General features: G+C 44.4%; 1 protein-coding gene across 1 annotated transcript; it reads right to left on the reverse strand.

Annotated features, from left to right (window-relative positions):
• Positions 1 to 111: 111 nt before the first annotated feature.
• Positions 112 to 14,559, reverse strand: LOC118454100 (guanine nucleotide-binding protein subunit alpha-14-like). The gene is made up of 7 exons (XM_087848728.1): positions 14,027 to 14,559; positions 3,583 to 3,767; positions 3,328 to 3,482; positions 2,744 to 2,872; positions 1,992 to 2,121; positions 1,751 to 1,904; positions 112 to 783 (listed from the first exon to the last, which is right to left on the reverse strand). The coding sequence occupies exons 1-7, from the start codon at positions 14,145 to 14,147 to the stop codon at positions 593 to 595; spliced, it is 1,065 nt and encodes a 354-aa protein (XP_087704854.1). The 5' UTR covers positions 14,148 to 14,559; the 3' UTR covers positions 112 to 592.
• Positions 14,560 to 14,834: the final 275 nt, after the last annotated feature.

The following is a 14,834-nucleotide window of genomic DNA, read 5'->3' on the forward strand; positions in this document are numbered from 1 at the left end:
TAAATAATTATATCTCTTTATTGAAAATAACCATAAATAGAAGAAACAGTTGTATTTTTTTTCCTAAAGCACATCTCAGACTATTTACATCTGACACTCTGCTGACTGTCCTGAGTAAATAAGGCACTTATATGCGTCTCAGTGTTAGAGCAACCATTTCTAAACATTATGAAATCACAAAACTGGGCTAAAGAGCATCCTTGTCAAACTATTACATAGGGATACATTTACATACATTAAAGCACTCAGATCATATGTCTATTTAAATAAGTAGTTCACACAACGGGTCAGTTACTTGGTACTAATTTTCACTTTCTCATTTCCACTGTAAAGTATCATTTACAGCAAATACTAAAAAACTACAAGGGAAACTAAAGCATCTACACACAATTTCATGTTAGACGGTGACTGGTCTGAGTATGTCTGGTACAGGATGTTTGTATTCTCTCTTTTTTGGATCTCCCTTGTTAGAAATGAAACTTTCTCTTCTTTTCTTTGGTTTAAGGTTGATTGATAATTAGATTATTTTCTATTTTGGCTTTACTCAGGTCTTCTCTTGTATGCATTTGCTCCTGTGTTGTATGCCACCTTTCTACACCAGGTTGAACTCCTTGAGGTTGTGCCTGAGGATGGTGTCTTTGACGGCCACGAAGACAAAGCGGATGTTTTCTGTGTCTGTGGCGCAGGTGAAGTGAGAATACAACGTCTTGTCCTTCTCCGGGTTTTGTTCTTGGTACATTTTTAGGATGAATTCTTGAGCTGCTACTTGATCCTGCTGAGGTCCTGCAATTCAGGGTTGATATTATTTAAATATGTCAGTAAATTCAACATACGCTCACCAGACACTTTATTGGGTAGACTTGTTCAACTGCTTGTTAATGCAAATATCTAATCTGCCAATTACATGACAGGAACTCAATGCATTTTACGACCTGCTGAAGTTCAAACTGAGCATCAGAATGGGGAAGAAAAGTGATTTAAGTGACTTTAAATGTTGGTACCAAACAGGCTGGTCTGAGTATTTCAAATTTACTGAGATTTTCCCCACACAACCATCTGTAGTGTTTATAGTGAATAGTCTGAAAGTGAAAAGATGATCTGTGAGTAGCAGTCCTCACAGAGGTCAGAGGAAAATGGCCAGACGCGATGATATAGTAACTAATGCTAATTAACTACTCATTTCAACCAAGGTATGCAGAAGAGCATCTTCTGAAGCAGATGGTCTACAGCAGCAGAAGACCACACATGATTTCACCTCTCGTCAGCCAAAAACACCAAACCAAAACTGATATTCTAAGTCTTGATACTTAAAGATTAAAAATGTGTTTTAAAAAAAACAATCAGTTATTTTATTTAGAATAAATTATGTGTTTTTTAACACAGAACAAATTTGGTGACTTTCTTGTGGGCTTGTATCAAGGAGGGAGGGGCGGAGCTTAGACTAATGATTGCCAATGTGGACCAAAATTCCTGCTGAATGTTTTCAGCTCCCTTTCAAATCTCAGCCATGAAGAATTAAACCAATTCTGATGGTAAAGCAGGTTCAACCTGGTACCAGCAAAGTGTACCTAATATAGTGTCAGTTGCGTATTTTTAGTCTATTTCAACACTTCCATAACAATGAGTACCGTGATTGTATGATGAAGGACTTAATATAAGTTTCATTCATTCCATTTAGATCAGCTAAGTAATTACAAATCTTGTGGTGGAATAAGAGCTGAAATCAAGATGAGCATTCACTCAGTCTAACCTGTGAATTCAGGGAAGTAGGTGGATATGTGAGAGTACAAGATCTTCTCCTTGAGGATGTCGGTCTTGTTGAGGAAAAGTATGACAGATGAGCGCTGGAACCAGGGGTAGGTGATGATGGTCTTGAACAGGGCCTTGCTCTCCTCCATGCGGTTCTGAGATGTTTAAAGGGATCAAGCACATGTAAAACTCCAGGAGGATGTAAACTGAATTCATCATTTGCTGTGTCGTTAAATTCTCACCTCATTGTCGCACTCAGCCAGGACCTGATCGTATTCGCTGAGTGCCACCAAGAAAATGATGGAGGTGACGTTCTCAAAGCAGTGGATCCACTTTCTCCGCTCTGATCTTTGACCACCCACATCAACCATCCTGTCATAAAAGCAGCCAAGAAAAGTCACGCCACCTTCGAGGTCGGTGCCATGCCTGTGGCCAGTTCCAGTGCTGCTGCCATTATTTTGGTTCATAGAGTATTTCAAAGTAAAATGGGAGGCAGAGCCTTCAGCTTTCAGGCCCCTCTTCTGTGGAACCAGCTCCCAGTTTGGATTTGGGATACAGACAGCCTCTCTACTTTTAAGATTAGATTTAAAACTTTCCTTTTTGATAAAGCATATAGTTAGGGCTGGATCCTACCTTAGTTATGCTACAATAGGTCTAGGCTGCATTGGCTTCCCATGAAGCACTGAGTTACACAGTGTGTTATTTGTCCTGTCGCCCTCACCTTATCCCCGAACAGTTGCAGCAGATGGCCGCCCCTCCCAGAATCTGATTCTGTTAGAGTTTTCTTCCTGTTAAAAGGGAAGTTTTCCTTGCTACTGTCACCAAGTGGTTTTTCAAAGGGAGTTGTTTGATTGTTGGCACTTTCTCAGCATTACTGTAAGAATATAAAGCACCTTGAGGCGACTGCTGTTGTCATTTGATGTTATATAAATTCAACTGGACTGAATTGAACTGAAACTCTGTGCAGTGCAGAAGATGTCAATATGCACCTCACCTGAAAATGACATTCTCCATGTCAAAGGGGTATTCAATGATACCGGTGGTTGGGACTCGGACTCTGAGGATGTCCTGAAGGTCAGGTATGTATGAGGGCTGTGAAATCCGATCCAGATCTGTGAGATAGCTAAAAAGAAAAATATGCAGGGAGAAAAAAAAACACTAAGAAAGGAAACATACAGAAAACACTAGAAAACTTAAAATGTAAACCAAATGCATGTAGCTACATGAGAGTTCACTCACTGGTGGGACTCTCAAGGGAAATGAAGACTTTGCTCCAATGCAGGAGAACAAATAGTTTTTGTTTTAGCTTCGATCAAATTTGCATTTCCCAAAATAGTAAAAACAGCAAGCCGAAAAAAGCTCTTCTCTTTTTATTGCCATCGTTCGTGGCAGTGACAGAGATTATATTCAGCAAGATTTTTGTTTTTCTATCAGCAGGCACTCATCTATGTAGTCAGAAGGGACTCCTCCTTCTGCATGAATATTATACTCATTTAATAATCCTGTCAATATAATTTGATCTAGAAAAGTACAGATATCTGCGCACACTGTTAAACATCATAAATGCCTAATTCTCACTATTTGGTGGAGTCGGACAGCTGGTACTCCCTGCGCCGATCATAGCACTCCTGTATTCCAGGATCATCCCACAGACTCTTGACAGCCATGGCGAGGTTGCTATCTAAGTCCTCCACTTTATCCACCTCCACCTCCAGGACTGCGCTGGCATGGCTCTATGGACACACAGAGAAGACAAAAAGACAGTGAGGTAATTGTAGTCCATCCATCAAGTCTTTATTGTAAAGGACTGGAACAGAGTCAGTCTGCCTGTACCTGGTTCTGGGGATCAGTGAAAGATATACCAAGAGCCTCCATAGCTCGGACCATTGTCTGCATGGACGTGTAGATGTTCTGGTACACCAGCTTGGCATAGCTCCTCTTGTCCTCGTCTGTATATCCTCCTCCATGGATAATCCTCATTTGTTTGATAAAGGTGCTCTTTCCACTCTCTCCGGTGCCTGTGAGACACATTGAGGATTAAACTCAATAATAGATTTATTTGGTCTACAATTTTTTTGCAGCGTTGCAAATTAACATTCTGCAAATCAAACCAAAGTAAACATCTGCTGGCTGCGTGAGGAGACAGGAATGCAGTTTTATGTCTAAGGTCTGTTTTTAAAAATCTGCATTCACGTGACAGCCGGTTTCTCAGCAGTGCTCATCAGTGCAGGATTTGACCATTTTAATTGTCATGTTTCTGAATTTTAAAGAACTCATGCTGATGGTTAGATGAGTCAATTACGGCTGCTTTCATTGTCTTGATTTTGATGCCAGACAACAGGTTCTCATAGTACCTAGAAGTATTTAAGTATCAAAACCACCAGTAATAACATTAGTCTAACTAGAGTACTTATTATACAAGCAGATCATGTTATTATACTATAAATACTGAAATGTGTAAGCATCACTTCTTTGCAGGTTGATATGGAGCTCATATGTGTGGTGCTGAGAGCTACATGGATAATATTTTATTAAATGTATTGATATGCACACACTTACTAGAGAAATTCAATAATACTTTGAGTGGTGGAGGGGTGTTTAGAAAATGTATTATCTTTAGTACAGTATATGTAACTGCTGTGACATAGTCATTTCTCAGCTTTTGGGATAAATAAAGTATTTCTTATTCTTCTTATTTTTATTACTATTTTTTTCCAACTATGTTCTGTATAAATTTTACATTATCTTGGTGTTACTTCCCATCAGGCATTCAGTTAAGAACAAATGTGTTTTTTTATTTATTGCTTGTCTCAAACATATTGTGTGTGTCTCATTGTGAAATGGCAGTGATCATACGTGCTTTTTATTTTGTCATGCCTCTATAATTATTTGCCTTTGTTCCCTGCCTGAGCAAATCATCCCCAGAAGCCCTGCAAATGGTCCAGAATGTGGCTGTGAGGCTGCTCAACAGGTCCTCTAAAAGGTCCCATGTAACACCAGTGATGGGCAACAAGCAACAAGGTGATATATACCAGTTTTTAAATTGTGTTGATAGGCCACGTAAAACCAGAGTCATGATAAACAATATATACGCGGTGTTTTTCCCTGAATAGTTTCTCCAAGTTTGCTGTCTAAGGACAGCGCTAGCAAGCACTCTCTGCTTATGACCAAAAAAAGTTTAGGAAGAGGGGGAAGTTTTAGGAGTGACGGCGAGAAAGACAGACAACAGAAAAAGAGAGAGAGCGAGTTTGTAGATGTGAGAGATTTGTGACGTTTAGCGTTAAACCAGGAGGAGTGATACACCTGCTGCTGTCAGACCTGCAGGTGTCAGGCTGTGATGTTCTCCTTTATAGTGGACAGAAATATTTGGAGTGGCACAAATAATTTGTGTGGCATCTTATTCCACTAATTTCCCTAATTTCCTTCGGGATTAATAAAGTATTCTAATTCTGATTCTGATTCTGATTGAATGCAGAACAGCTGATTGTTATGTAAATAGTTTGAAATGATTATTGTAAAAAAGGGGTAAAAGGTAAATGGATGCAAATAAATTTGTTCTTTGCAAAACCTGTGCATATGATTTTAAGATTAAATGCAAATATAAATTGTCAAAGTTCTGAAATATGATTCATTAACCATGTTTGTGGTGGCGATTGTGGCTCAAGAGTTGGGAGTTTGCCTTGTAATTGGAAGGTTGCCAGTTCAAGCCCCGGCTTGAACAGTCTCGGTCGTTGTGTCCTTGGGCAAGACACTTCACCCGTTGCCTACTGGTGGTAGTCAGAGGGTCCAGCGGCGCCAGTGTCCGGCAGCCTCGCCTCTGTCAGTGCGCCCCAGGGTGGCTGTAGCTACAATGTAGCTTGCCATCACCAATGTGTGAATGGGTGGATGACTGGTTGTGTAAAGCGCTATACAAATACAGGCCATTTACCATTTGTTACAGTAAAAAATATAACTTTCTACTCGGATTTTATGTTTTTTTGTCTGATTTTAGATCAATTGTATTAATACAGTATGTCAAAATGAAAACATAACTGTAAATTCAGACACGTGAGGTTGTGCTGAAAAGAATGATACCAAACAAGGCAAATAAACTGTTTTTAAAGGTGAAATGTAGAGGAAACATGAGAAGTAGTCAAACATGGCCAATTAAACATTTTTTTAAAGTAACACAAAGTTGCTTTTCAAGTAATTAATTACTTTTAGAATCTTGTAACTCACTTATTATATTACTTTTTTGAAGAACTAACTAGTAACTATAATTAATTACTTTTTCAAAGTAACTTGCCCAACACTGTGTAACACCCATTCTTTCTTCTTTAGGCTGACTTCCAAGATTTCAGTGATCACTTTCGGTCTGAACCATTTAATGGAGCGGCTGTGCCTCAAGAGCTAGAGCAGGTCATTTACCTGTTGTAAGGCTGGTGGTTTGATCCCCGGCTGCTCCGCTCTGCATGCCAAACTATCCTGGAGAAAGATACTGAACCTTGAGTTGTTGTGTGTGGTCAGTGCTAGCTAGATGTTTGACCTTTAATTGTGCTAATTAAATTGGAAATGGACTGGTTTATTTCCAGTTTACCATGGTCAGTTGCCTCCCTGTATTAGTAAATTACTACATTCATATGCAAATACGAGATCTTTGAGGTCAGCTGATCAGTGCTTGCTGGTGGTATCTGGTCCAGGTTAAAGATAAAAGACGAGCCTAATTTTCTACTCTTCATTTATCCCAAGAGAAGATATTATGGCCACTGCAAGCAAGCAAATTTAGCTCTCTGCTGCAAAGACACAAAAGAAAAAAGTCATGGGAGTCTCTATCCCTCCTTACAGTGACAATTTTAAACTTGAAGTTGTCTACGATACAGTAAAATGTACCCCTGCCCAGTGTCATCCATGCCCCTTCTGCAAGAGGATGGAGTTTATATATATACTTTAAAATATTACTGAGCTGCATCCTGGTGAGTTATTACTGCAACTCAATATTTATAATATTTACATTAAAAAAGATCCAAATTTGAATTATTACATGTGATGTTGCACAGGTGTTGCATACTGTATGCCAGCTGGCAGCTGACTGGCAGCTACATTAAAGACCCATCTGTCTTTTTATAAACGGCTTTTTACTAAGAGATAAGTTGAAAGAAATAAAAACAAGTTCTGTGACAACTCTCAATACCCAGCTTGTCCACGCAGGGACGCAAGCTGAACGATTTGAATGTATATTTGACTGCCAAAGGGACACTCGTCAATATCCGAGAACAGAAAGTTTAAATATCACAAATTGCCCGAAATAAAATTCAACATATCATTCGTAACTTTAGTTTCACCTGGTTGAATAAAATATTTTAGTCAACCTTTGGAACATAATTTGCTTCTGAAAAATGACCTTCCTTTGGTCAGATGGAAAAATAAATAAAACAAAAACTCTCCTAACTTCCAATAATAAATTCAACAAGAACGGCGCACTTTTTCACCCTGAAACCTTTCCTGAGTGACAGGATCAGATGCACGCTTATTAACTCAGAGACTCAGTGTGTATTTGGACTCAAGCTCTCTATCTAAAAGGTCTTTCGACTAACTTATATTTCACTAAAACATACTTTACTAGATGAATACATATTTGTTCTTATTAAAAGCTATGAAAACCACACACACACACAGAGTCCCTTTCTGCCATGTCACTCTTCAGCTCTTACAGCAAAAGCTCGTAATTTTCTCATTGAGATCACATGATGCACAGCCGATTTCGTTAACAAATGCGTTTGTTAACAGACCTGAATATTGGAGGTTGCTGTGTTTGTGTATGTGTGGGTTTATGCAGGGATGGGTGGGGAGTTTCACCTTGTGGGCATTTGTTGTGTGCGTGTGTGTCCCAGCTCCTTGGTTCCCAGCTGTTTTGCATGTCATCATCTTTACATCTTAACAAACAAATCTTAGACAAATTGTGTGCATTTGCATGCACCTTGTTTACAAGTCAAGTTTCTCGGAGATGAGATCATTTTGGAGGAGAAGGAGAGGCAGGTGCTCAGATTGGAGGCAAATCAGGCTGGACCTCAAGGAGGGAGGTTAACGAGCTCAGACTGCATGTATTACAATTGTTACTTCATGTCCCATTATTCAGTTAATCTTTGCCCTTGATCTTTGACAAATCTTTGCCATCATCGTCTCTAGAATGAACTCTTGATAGTTCTCTATTTCTCAATATCATTCTTGATTAACTTGCCAATCAGTCAAATTTCTTTTACCATTTGAATTTGTTTTTAGTGAAATGGTGCTAATTTCAAAGAGTTTTTTTTTTTTTAAATTAAAGGATAGTCGAGCTCGGGTGCATTGTGTGCCGGGTGGCGGCCAGGAGCGGAGGCCCTGGCGGACTGACCCCCGGCTGCCAAGACTGGCAATAGGGACATGGAATGTCACCTCTCTGGTGGGGAAGGAGCCTGAGTTAGTGCGTGAGGTTGAGAGGTACCGGCTAGATATAGTCGGGCTCACCTCTACGCACGGCTTGGGCTCTGGAACCAGTCTCCTGGAGAGGGGCTGGACTCTGTCTCAGTCTGGAGTTGCCCCTGGTGAGAGGCGGCGGGCTGGGGTGGGTATTTTAATATCCCCTCGGCTTGCTGCCGGTACGTTGGGGTTTTTCCCGGTGGACGAGAGGGTTTGTTCCCTGCGCCTTAGGGTCGGGGAACGGGTCCTGACTGTCATCTGCGCTTATGCGCCGAGTGGCAGTTCGGAGTACCCAGCCTTCTTAGAGTCCCTGGGGGGGGTGCTGGAAGGTGCTCCACCTGGAGACTCTGTTGTCCTGCTGGGAGACTTCAATGCTCACGTGGGTAACGACAGCGAGACCTGGAGGGGCGTGATTGGGAGGAACGGCCTCCCTGATCTGAACCCGAGCGGTGCTTTGTTATTGGACTTCTGTGCTAATCACAGTTTGGCCATAACGAACACCTTGTTCGAACATAAGAGTGTCCATAAGTGCACGTGGCACCAGGACGCTCTAGGCCGTAGGTCGATGATCGATTTTGTAATCGTATCACCAGACCTGCGACCATATGTTCTGGACACTCGGGTAAAGAGAGGGGCTGAGCTGTCAACTGATCACCACCTGGTGGTGAGTTGGATCAGGTGGCGGGGGAGGACGCTGGACAGACCTGGTGCACCTAAACGTGTAGTGAGGGTGTGCTGGGAACGACTAGCAGAGGCCCCAGTCCGCGAGATCTTCAACGCACACCTCCGGCAGAGCTTCAACAGCATTCCGAGGGAGGCGGGGGACATCGAGTCCGAATGGACCATGTTCAGCGCCTCCATTGCCGAAGCTGCTGCATTGAGCTGCGGCCGCAAGGTGGTTGGTGCCTGCCGTGGTGGTAATCCCCGAACCAAATGGTGGACACCAGAGGTGAAGGGAGCCACCAGGCTGAAGAAGGAGTCCTATCGGGCTTGGTTAGCCTGTGGGACTCCGGAGGCAGCCGACAGGTATCGACAGGCCAAGCGGAATGCGGCTCGGGCAGTGGCTGAAGCAAAAACTCGGGTGTGGGAGGAGTTCGGAGAGGCCATGGAAAAAGACTTTCGGACTGCCTCGAAGAGGTTCTGGCAAACCGTCAGGCGTCTCAGGAGGGGAAAGCGGTGCTCTACCTGCACTGTGTATAGTGCTGGCGGAGCGCTGCTGACGTCGACTGAGAAAATTGTCAGGCGGTGGAAGGAATACTTCGAGGACCTCCTTAATCCCACTGACGTGTCTTCCAAGGAGGAAGCAGAGTCTGGGGATGAGGGGAATGACCCGCCAATTTCTGGGGGCGAGGTCACTGAGGCAGTTAAACAACTCCTTGGTGGCAGAGCCCCTGGTGTTGATGAGGTCCGCCCCGAGTTCCTGAAGGCTCTGGACGTTGTAGGGCTGTCCTGGCTGACACGCCTCTGCAATGTTGCGTGGAGATCAGGGGCAGTACCCGTGGATTGGCAGACCGGGGTGGTGGTCCCCATCTTTAAGAAGGGGGACCGGAGGGTGTGTTCCAACTACAGGGGGATCACACTCCTCAGCCTCCCCGGGAAAGTCTATGCCAGGGTGCTGGAAAGGAGAGTTCGTCCGCTAGTCGAACCTCTGATACAGGAGGAACAATGCGGTTTTCGTCCTGGTCGCGGAACACTGGACCAGCTCTTCATCCTCTCGAGGATACTTGAGGGTGCATGGGAGTTTGCCCAACCAGTCTACATGTGTTTTGTGGACTTGGAGAAGGCATTCGACCGTGTCCCTCGGGGTGTCCTGTGGGAGGTGTTGCGGGAGTATGGGGTGTCTGGCCCATTGCTACGGGCCATTCGATCCCTATACAACCGTTGCAAGAGCTTGGTTCGCATTGCCGGCAATAAGTCGGACTCGTTCCCGGTGGGTGATGGGCTCCGCCAGGGCTGCCCTTTGTCACCGGTTCTGTTCATAATTTTTATGGACAGGATTTCTAGGCGCAGCCAAGTGGCGGAGGGCTTTCGCTTTGGTGGCCTCAGGATCTCATCTCTGATCTTTGCGGATGATGTGGTTCTGTTGGCTTCATCGGGTGAGGGCCTCCAGCTCGCACTGGAGCGGTTCGCAGCCGAGTGTGACGCAGCGGGAATGAGGATCAGCACCTCCAAATCTGAGGCCATGGTTCTCAGCCGGAAAAGGGTGGAGTGCCCACTCCGGGTCGGGGATGAGGTCCTGCCCCAAGTGGAGGAGTTCAAGTATCTCGGGGTCTTGTTCGCGAGTGATGGGAGAAGGGAGCCGGAGATCGACAGACGGATTGGGGCTGCAGCTGCAGTAATGCAGACGCTGCACCGGTCCGTCGTGGTGAAGAGGGAGCTGAGTGTAAAAGCGAAGCTCTCAATTTACCGGTCGATCTACGTCCCTACCCTCACCTATGGCCACGAGCTGTGGGTAGTGACCGAAAGGACGAGATCGCGGATACAAGCGGCGGAAATGAGCTTCCTCCGAAGGGTGGCTGGCATCTCCCTTAGAGATAGGGTGAGAAGTTCGGCCATCTGGGAGGGGCTCAGAGTAGAGCCGCTGCTGCTCCACATCGAAAGGAGCCAGCTGAGGTGGTTTGGGCATCTGGTAAGGATGCCCCCTGGGCGCCTCCTGGGTGAGGTGTTCCAGGCATGTCCCACCGGGAGGAGGCCCCGGGGCAGACCCAGGACACGCTGGAGAGATTATATCTCTCGGCTGGCCTGGGAACGCCTTGGTGTTCCCCCGGATGAGCTGGAGGAGGTGGCTGGGGAGAGGGAGGTCTGGGCCTCTTTGCTTAGGCTGCTGCCCCCGCGACCCGGCCCCGGATAAAGCGGATGAAGATGGATGGATGGATGGATGGATAGTCGAGCTATAAAAACTGACGAATCACTTCACTGTCCCTGCAGAATGTTCTTCCTCAGACGCCACAGGTAGAAGCTACAGTAGATATAAACTGTGACAACTGACCCCATGAATGATTTTCAATTCAAATAATCTGTCAGATACAAAAAGGTTTGAAACACCTAAAGTGCAGTCACAAAAAATGTCATTCACGTTGCAGTCTGGGATGTCCAAGATATCTTATGGTACGTGCCAGTTTACCTTAGTGCATTGAGCAGGCAACCATATGGCTGAGAACGGCCGGCCAAGGTTCAAGTCTGACCCATGGCCCTTTAGCCATTTGTCTTCCCCTCTCTTTCTCTCCCTCCCCCCACTTTCCTGTCATTTCTTCACTGTATCTGTCAATAAAGCTGAAAAAGACGTCTTTAACTGCTGATCTTGAGCTGGACTCTTGACTGATCTTGATTCCTGGACACGTGCGTGTGTGCAGAGTCAGGTTTTACAATTTCGTTGTGGCCGATTAATGCCGGCTACAGAAGTCTCCGCAGACCGGCGGCCAACATGAAATAGCTACACACATATACAGATTTGACCACAAGCCCAAACACAGCTTCATATCTGCACACTTCCTCGATCGGGGAACGCTGTAACACGAGGCGGTGGTGCCCGTGTGAATGAATGTGGTGTTAGTGTCATGAGATAACGGCTACTACCACCTGTCAAACTCTGCCCTGTCCCTTTTTTTCACAACTGAAATGTACCTGCCAGGCAGCGACTGTGCAGAGGCACAAAACAAAAAACATGAGAAGTCACTAATCTGCAAAATTTGACTTTTAAAAACAACAAAAAAAACCAAGATCCAGCAGATCTACTGCTACATTCAAACATCTTCCAGTTAAAAATAACAGAAAAAACAACACTTCTTCCAAAAAGAAGAACCAAATAGTATTTCAGTGTCTATATATGTAAATGTATGTATAGATATTTGAGGGTATATATCGAAGGTATGTGTATATCCATATTTGTAAGTGTGCGCATGTGCATGTATACAGTTAAACATGTTTATATGCATATATAGGATAAATGTTATAATATAATCTCTTGCACTCTCAGTAGACCTGACTCTGACCATCCTAATGAAATCCACTGAGAGCTGAGTCACTCTGACCAGGTAACAAAAGGTTACTTTCTAGATCATGGCTGTCATACTCCTTTTACACTGTGGCCCACACAGAGCCCTGTTTGATCTTAGTGGGCTGGAGCAGTAGATTTATTACCTGGAAAAGAAAACCCTCCAAATCATTCCTCTTTCTGTGTAAAGACATTTAAGTATACATTAAGTACCTCAGAAAGCAACAGAAACACTCCAACGTGAGTCTTTGTTCTCCCACTTTAAGAAAGGAGAATGATGAAATGCTTAAAAATGACAGAAAAAAGCAGTTTATTTCCCAGACTTTATCTTGCAGACTGACTTTGGTGCAGCATGACAGGGCAGTTGGTGTCTTTGTTGCTAAGAATGCTTTAAAAAAATACACTTTGAATGATAACATTTATGTCCTTCTTTTTTGCATTTACCACATTATCCAAAGTTATTTAAGGAGCCGAGTTGGGTTCTTTGATGGCCAGGTTCTGGGCCCTGGGCCTTATGTTTGAAACTCTTTCAGCCTGAACAGAGACCTCAGGGTCATCCTTTTTTCTTTTTGACTTCTCTCAACTACCTTTGTGATGCATTAAACAAAACTGCTGCAGTCCAGCTGTCTGTAACAGCCTACAGTGAGCTGAGAAAATGTTTTTGTTTTGAAGCAAATGAATGTTGGGTTGGGGGCAGAAACATAACGCTGTGTTTTGAGTGAAATGATCTGCTAAGAGAACAGTTGGCAAAAACCAATAGCTCGTGCTCCGTGATGCATTTGCATGACGTTTGCATGAAATGCGCCCGCAGCAGCTAGTTATGGCTTTCAAACACACCACTGACCGAGGCGTGGATGGCGACTGTGTTCCTGAAGTGCTCCCACACTACTGCAGTAAAATGCGCCTGATACATGTTCAGCAAGTTTCCTCTGGATCGGGAAGCCGCTTCCATAAACTTCTATAACCCTAGAACAGCGCAACCCCCCTATATGCAGGAAGAGAGTGTGTGTGTGGGGTTAAGGCTCTATTACCACACCTTAACGCTTTCCACAGGTCATCACGAAGCAGGACTGTGTAAATATGTTGTAAAGGAACGGATATAATTTTGAACGATCCGTTTTCTCTGTGTGTGTGTGTGTGTGTGTGTGTGTGTGTGTGTGTGTGTGTGTGTGTGTGTGTGTGTGTGTGTGTGTGTGTGTGTGTGTGTGTGTGTGTGTGTCCATTTTCGGCATTTCTGTGGCCAGGTGGAAACTTAGCAACCCCAGCAGACAAAAAGTACTCAAGGATTCAAACCTCCGACCACGCGTAAAATCAATGGCAGTGCCATGGCGCGCGGCTGCGCATACCCTGGATGTTCTCGGAAAGCCAGTGCGCCTCAACTGTGAAACGCTGCTCATTGACTTGAATCCTCTCGTGTAGCCACACGTGTCAATGACAAAATGTAGCGTGCTGGATATAATATATATAAAATAACATATTTGCCTTTTAAAGTGTGCATTTTACTTTCATATGACTAAATGAATACTAGTCGACAGGCGTCAGAGATCTGTCCCACCTGCTATGATACCCGTGGCCAGGTGTGGCCAGGAAGCGGTGAAATGGCAATTGCCGAGCTGTCTCCAAAATCCCCCACAACTGAAAATGAAAACGCCTGGATCATTCCGCTAGAGGAACAACTTTAAGAGCAAATGTTTTAAAGCTTTTCTTTTGCCCGGAAAAGAACATTTATGGCTACAATCAAGATCAAACCTTTGAATGATTTACAGCAGAGCACGAGGAGAATGAGGAGAATGAGGAGGACTCCGTGAAGTCACCCTCCGAGCTGGTGTTCAGGTTAGTGATGCTCACCTAAAAGCAGCAACTTGAGCTCCCTGCGAGAGTCCTTCTTGTCCCTCCGCAGCTGCTTCTCAATCTCCTCGTTGATCCTCTGGTTCTCTCTCTCCTCCGCTGAAACACAGCATCCAGCCATCGCTGAAGGTCACCAGGTTGCTCTCCAACGACCACTCGACTGTAAAAATGTCGCAGGCTTTGATTAAAGAAAGAGTAAAAAAAGAAAAAGGAAACTCAGACGTGTTAAAAAAAAAAACTCCTTCTTTGCCCCCTCTTGCACTTCACAACTTCAGACGCAAAAAGGCACAGAGCATCTTCAAAACTGCGCCTTCGACTTCCACAGAAACAGAAAAGTTTGCTGCTAAAATATAAAGTGCTAGATTTCAGGGGTAAGTCCAAAGCTCTCTCTCTCTGTTTTTTAAGCATCGAGGTGTACAACAAGGTGCACCACGAGCTGTTCCTATTGGACAAAGTGCTGCAGTTATACTCTACCTGGACGACACTTCAGCTTTATGCTGACGAATCGGGAGGGCGTGGTACCGGCTACAAATAGAAAAGGATAAAATGGGAAGTTCGCTGCCACAACCTGTGGAAACGGTGAGCGAGGAGGAATTCACCTGTAGATGAGTTTTAATCGGACGTGGAGTGCCATGGCTCATTCTTAGAAGTGCTCCACGCTGTGCTCGCTTTCCTTGGAAGTTTCTATAATATCACACTCGTAATTCATGAGATCCAGGGACAGGAACGCATTTAGCAGTTCGGCAGCAGGGAGGAGGGAGGGCCCCTCTGGCGGGCCCTCACGCCCGCTAGAGGGCGAGAAGGCCAA

The sequence above is a fragment of the Neolamprologus brichardi genome, chromosome 12 (genome assembly GCF_056152115.1).
Source record: "Neolamprologus brichardi isolate AB-2024 chromosome 12, ASM5615211v1, whole genome shotgun sequence".
Classification (NCBI taxonomy): Eukaryota; Metazoa; Chordata; class Actinopteri; order Cichliformes; family Cichlidae; genus Neolamprologus; species Neolamprologus brichardi.

Excerpts from the sequence above, each read along its gene's own strand:
- LOC118454100 (XM_087848728.1), bottom strand. The coding sequence starts at position 14,147 with ATGGCTGGATGCTGTGTTTCAGCGGAGGAGAGAGAGAACCAGAGGATC. Across the intron at positions 3,483-3,582 it reads TCACTGATCCCCAGAACCAG|AGCCATGCCAGCGCAGTCCT; the intron begins GTACAGGCAGAC and ends GTGTGTCCATAG. Across the intron at positions 2,122-2,743 it reads ATGGAGAATGTCATTTTCAG|GATGGTTGATGTGGGTGGTC; the intron begins GTGAGGTGCATA and ends CTTTTATGACAG.